This window comes from Branchiostoma floridae, chromosome 11, assembly GCF_000003815.2.
Source record: "Branchiostoma floridae strain S238N-H82 chromosome 11, Bfl_VNyyK, whole genome shotgun sequence".
Lineage (NCBI taxonomy): Eukaryota > Metazoa > Chordata > Leptocardii > Amphioxiformes > Branchiostomatidae > Branchiostoma > Branchiostoma floridae.
In genome coordinates this window covers 20,727,736-20,733,556 of record NC_049989.1, presented here as the reverse complement: position 1 = coordinate 20,733,556, position 5,821 = coordinate 20,727,736, and the positions used below count along the sequence as shown (strand labels likewise).

Genomic DNA, 5,821 nt, shown 5'->3' with positions numbered 1-5,821 from the left:
GCACTTTGGAAATTAAAAGTAAATCTTAGGAAAACAAAAATTATTGTATTTACAAAGGGTGGCAGTCTACCTAAAAACTGTTCTCTCCTGTTTGATAATCGTGAAATAGAAATTGTAACTTGTTATACTTATCTTGGTATTATTGTGAGTGCAGCTGGCACGTTTAAAGCTAACAACAAATACCTGAGTGGCAAAGGTCTGAAGGCTTTATTCGGAATAAAACAATCTTTAGATAAAGCCACCGCCTCATTACCTGTTAGAAACAAACTCATCGATGCATGTGTCAAACCTATTCTACTTTATGGCTCAGAAATCTGGGGCGCATTTAAAAGCCCTAAAACCTGTCCCATTGAATCTGTTCACCTTAAATTCTGCAAACAAGCACTAAATGTCCCCAGACCAGCATCTAACCTTGCCACAAGAGCGGAATTAGGGAGGTACCCCATTCAACTGGAAGCCTCCCTGAACGCTATCAAACACTTTCTAAGAATCCGTCAAAACGTGACAGCTGACAGTCTACAAGCCGACGCCCTATCTTGTCAATTACAACTAGATGCTAATGGAAATAAGTGCTGGGCGTCCGGCGTTCGTAAGATACTGGAGGAATGCGGTTTTGCCTACATATGGAGATCTCAAATATCTCTAGGAACAAACCTATTACCTATAACCAACGCCATCAGCCAACGATTAAAGGATATTTACATTCAAACATTTAGAACCGAAATACACAATGACAACCGGGACAAATCTTTCGGTAACAAATTACGAACCTATAGATTATTCAAGACTATTTATAAAGAAGAAGAATATCTGATGGTGAAAAACATACAGCACAGATTGGCTGTCACTAAACTCCGGATTAGTTGCCACAAGTTACATATCGAAACTGGAAGGCACAACCGCACCCCTCTGCAGCATAGAGTCTGCCAATTTTGTGATCTACAACATGTAGAAGATGAACAGCATTTTATTTTACACTGTAAATTGTACCATAATGAACGGATTGTGCTTTATGAATATATCAGAAAAGAGTTCCCATATTTTGAACATCTTAATGCAACGGATAAATTTCTATTTTTGATGCGCCTAGACAAACCCTGTATATCAAACATTATATGTTCTTATATCTACACCTGTACAAAGAAGCGAGAAGATGTCGACCATCCTGTTAGCTTAGTACCTTCAACTAGTTAAATTGTATCCTGTTGTTTTTTCATATATTTGTTACATGTATTCTGTTATCAGTCATGTCTGTTATCAGTGACCTGTACCTAGCCCGTCGAGGCATGAATGTACAATAAAGGTCTTTCATTCATTCAGTCACCGCCCTTGAAAATCTTCAGTATCTCGACCTGTCTCACAACGATATTCAATCTGAACACTATGGACCAATTTACAAAGCATCAACCCTAGAAACTTATATCGGATAACAATGGTTTTGTCGGCATAGATGTGGTACATGAAAAAGGGCTGGTTAACCTAAAAACGTTGACACTCTCTCAAAACCACATAACGGGGGCCGCCCTAAGACGGTCCCCGTCGTAAGACGGTACGGATTTTTTGCTGATCTTATTATCCATAAGTACACCGTGTTTGTTGCCACTGACTATGCTGATTACAAAGGTAAATAAACCATGCACACAGCTTTAATGTGCATTCCAAGTATACTTTAACATATTTACTTCATGTTTTTTTAAGAGCAGAATTCTAACAGTAATGTTGACAGTGCTGAATCACTGCGGTCACCGGCCTCTGCGTATTGGCGGCTCGTGTCGCTAACTATACGAACTCATCCAAGCAGTCACACAACTGCCATGATACACATAAATAAATCTCCATAAAGCACTATGAATATGGGTCTTCAAATGTTTGTTGAGTAGAAAAGCAACCAAAAGGAAGCGACATAAACATTGCCACCATTGTACTCCCAAGGGAGTGTGGCCGTGAAGGTGGCAGACTAGAGAACGCTCCAAAGATTTATTTGACTCGTGCTGTCTATGAAAATAAGACTTGACAGAGAGATGTAGATGATATTTTCATATAATCAGACAGTTTTGTTGATGTTGGCGGTGTCGTTTTTTCGTAATGGTTTTTTTAGGCGGGCATTCACGATCAGTGCATTCAGCCCATTGCCCGTAAAACATCAGCTGGATTGTTCTAGGTACAGCCTTCCTCATGTGAGACAAGAAGTACATACAGTCACGATTTTACTGTCAAAGGAAAGCTAAAATATCATACTATTAATTTTTTTCTGTGTACTTAGATTTACCACTTACTTCTGAAGAGAGCAAAATATAAAAAAAAGCGTACCGAGTTAGGCACACTGTCCAGCGTAGCACAAAATTGGAAGGTTACATACACGAAATTGTCTCTCAGTGTTTGCCGCTTGTAACACGCAGCGCGAAAGGTTCATGAACCACACGAATGCATTTCTTATTCAAGTATGTTGTTCAAATCTATGAGTAAAAAATTCAGTCATCAAAATTTGACCACTCTCAGGCAACTAGCGATGGAGCGCCATGAGTTTGAGCGCAAGAAAAAGCGTACCGTGTTGGGGCACCTCCCGTTACACCTTATAAATTCAGGAAACTTTCGATGGTTGGTCAAACTGACATATCTGGATCTCAGTCATAATGAGATCAACACCGTCATGCCTTCCGCCTTCCGTGGACTATCGCGGCTGAGATTCCTGGATCTTAGTTACAACCAAATACAAAATATAGAAGAGAAGACATTCGATGGTCTTGGAAACCTTACGCAGTTAAACCTGGCAGCCAACAGGATAGCAGTGATTGGGAACGCCTTTCGCCATCTGTACGGGTTGAAGGAGTTGATTCTGAGCAGTAACAGTTTGGCTGTTTTAAATCAAACAACGCTTGGTCCTGTTTTTAAATGGTTAGAACATCTTGACGTTGCAGATAACCCATTTTTGTGTGATTGTAACTTAGGGTGGTTTGTTGAGTGGGGCCAGCACATATTTGACTTGGTAGCGAACTTCCACAGCCCTTACCCTCTCTCAGATCGAAGCTACACATGTTCTCTTCCAGCTGAACTGTGCGGAAGACGTTTGATAGACGGGCTGACGCAGAAACAACAATCCGACGAGAGAAAGGATCCATCAGAACGAAAGTTCTTTGACAGAGTCTGTAGTCATGGATTCCGGCCCAACCGCCTCCTGGCTTGTGTGCTCGCCTCTTCCGGCATCTTCGTCGCCATGATGACCATTTTCCTGGTCAACTACCACATCGGCCGTGTTCAGTACTACCTGTGGATGTTGGCCAAGTGGAGGAGACCGAAGATTGGCGAAGTAGAGAACCAAGAGCCGCCCAGATACACGCACGATGCTTTTATTGCCTACAACAACCAGGACGTCATGTGGGTTGTACATGAAGCAATAGAGAATCTGGAACCTGACTACAGCCTGGTCATACACGAAAGGGATTTTGCAGTCGGTGCCCCCATTGTGGAAAACATCGCGGATGCTGTGGAAAACAGCCGGAGAACCGTCTGCCTCATCACAAGGAACTTCCTGAAGGGTAAGTGGTGCGAGTACGAGTTCCAGATGGCCCAGTACAACATGTTTGAGGAGGGGGGAGGGAGGCGTCACATCCTGGTGTTTCTGGAGAGGATTCCTCACAGGATGCTGAAACGGTTCCGCCATCTGAACGCCGTAATGAAGAGGGACACGTACCTGACGTGGCCGGACGACCTGCGGACGTACCTGACGTGGCCGGACGAGGCTGCGAGACGCTCTGGGTGATCTGGAGGAGGCTGCGAGACGCTCTGGGTGATCCTCTACCCCGGGACCCAGAGCCTCAGCAGCAGGTACAAGATCCGGAACGGAACATTCCGGAACAGCCAGGTCACGCTGCGGTAAGGAACATTGCAGAAGTGCAGATACACGGACCCATGCGGAACATCCTAGAACAGCAAGATGACACTTTATTACCAGAGCAAGACGACCAGTGGTTGGGACATGGGGATGACGTACTCCTGCTCCCACTGTAAGGGCCAATCTTACCGACTAGTGATACTTTTCCCAAGTAGTTTTGAGTGATTTTTGTAGCAAAGCAATTACATACTATTTAGGAGGATATATATCTTTAATCGTCTATCTAAATTTACCATGTAACGTCAACGTGAATTTAATGTCTATTAGCATAAATGCAGCGCCAGTAAATATACTCCATTCAGCAATTTAAAGGCAATAGTATGGTAGTTACAGGTATTGTCAGAATTTCGTTATTCCAGTATAACTGTTAGACTCCTTACACGGGGAAGAGTGTCACTTATTGTACAAATTGTGTAAAACCCAAGGACCTTGATAAAACTACAACTGTATTTTAGTCAATGCTCCCAATTGGTGTAGCATTAATGAAAGAATGTCAATGTGCACCTCCCTGAGTATCTATTAACACTTTGTTGTTCAATAACTGCAGTGCATACATAATGATGATAACGCATGTGAATCCTCCTACGCCAACAATATCTCTGGTTCTATTTCGAAACCAAGAGGAATTGCTCATGCTACACATGATTGAGAAAGCTATTGAAACGTACGAATGAAATCGTCAACGATAACAGGTCCATGCTTCCGAATAAGGTAGTGTTGATTTGATTATGTGGATTACATACACATCCACAATATCTGTCTGTTCCACCCTCCAACAAGTTTCCAACCATACTGTGAACTGACAAAATGGCTTTAAAAAAAGATAAGGATTCCATGACAAGCATACTTTACTCAAAATTGATTTGGTCAACCATCAATACACACAAAGATTGGGCTTCAAGTCCATGTCATGAAAACTTTTAATAAACAAAAGTAGAAATACAAAATATAATATGTTGCTCTATGATCTCTAAGTTTTGGTCCCAAAGGATATATAATTTCTTCCTCAAACAACAGAATGAGTACAGAAAGAAATACAGAAAGTATTCTTAACTTTGGCTGTTTAGCATGTGACAGAAACCAGCCAAAACGTGTCATCTTGTTTGCAATCTTCTTAAATGTCAACTTTATGATTGCTCGACTTCTTAACTCTTACAACTGTTCTGCATTCCTTAAGTTTTTCTAAAGAAGGAAGGAATGGCGTTACTAAACCAAAATCAGACTTTCATAACTAGTTAGCGTTCATGTTACGAAACTTTGGTGATTCAGGCTAGACAGAGAGACATTTAAGAATTTTAACTTGTGCAATCACCTGTCTAACAAAAAGGGCACTTGCTGGCATTTGTACTGCATAGAATGAGAGGGACAAAACGTTAACAGAAATTTTAGGTAGGTGATGCCATGACATTAAACTTTCTGAAATCTGTACTCATCTTCTTCTGGGCCACTTCTTTGCTCAGGTCTACTTAACCTTCTTCTCCCAGCTGGTCAACCCCAGAACCAACAAAACTTTGGTGTCAAATGGCTACCTTAGCATTATGAAGGTTAAAGCAGAAAACATCAACTCCGGACGTATCTTGTCGTCTTTTTACCAAGAAAGGAAAAAAAGAAATAAGATTTTCTTGTATCGAGATCTGAGATGACAATGCTTTAACCTGGAGGCTAACAAAATAAGGTCTCATAGCTATAAAATGAGAAAATAGTACTTGATTCCTGCCTTGCTATCTTTTTGCAAAAAAAGAGAAAGAAATCTACTCAATCTTGTGTCACCTTTTGCAAGAAGAGTAAATTAAAACAAAATCTGCATAGATGTTTTGCCTGCCGATTGTTCTTTCTGTGGTCCCAACACTTTTTGACCTTACTCTGAGAGGTACAGGAAAGAGTTTAACTTAAACATATCAAGACCAATCATAGAGTGAACAAAAAGAA

The 5,821-nt window shown here is 41.2% G+C and overlaps 2 protein-coding genes across 2 annotated transcripts in view; one reads left to right on the top strand and one right to left on the bottom strand.

Moving 5' to 3' along the window:
• The first annotated feature begins 2,650 nt into the window (after positions 1-2,650).
• LOC118425366 (toll-like receptor 13) lies at positions 2,651-3,760 on the top strand. The gene is made up of 2 exons (XM_035834174.1): positions 2,651-2,843; positions 3,048-3,760. The coding sequence occupies exons 1-2, from the start codon at positions 2,651-2,653 to the stop codon at positions 3,758-3,760; spliced, it is 906 nt and encodes a 301-aa protein (XP_035690067.1).
• A 1,028-nt stretch (positions 3,761-4,788) lies between these two features.
• The window catches only part of LOC118426270 (piwi-like protein 1), a gene marked incomplete in the record, with an annotated part of 27,317 nt that continues 26,284 nt past the window's right edge, over positions 4,789-5,821 (bottom strand). Inside the window, 1 exon segment of the mRNA XM_035835555.1 lies at positions 4,789-5,821.

Coding starts and splice junctions, on each gene's coding strand:
- LOC118425366 (XM_035834174.1), top strand. CDS start 2,651: ATGCCTTCCGCCTTCCGTGGACTATCGCGGCTGAGATTCCTGGATCTT. Junction 2,844..3,047: donor GAAGGAGTTGATTCTGAGCA/GTAACAGTTTGG, acceptor GTTCTCTTCCAG/CTGAACTGTGCGGAAGACGT.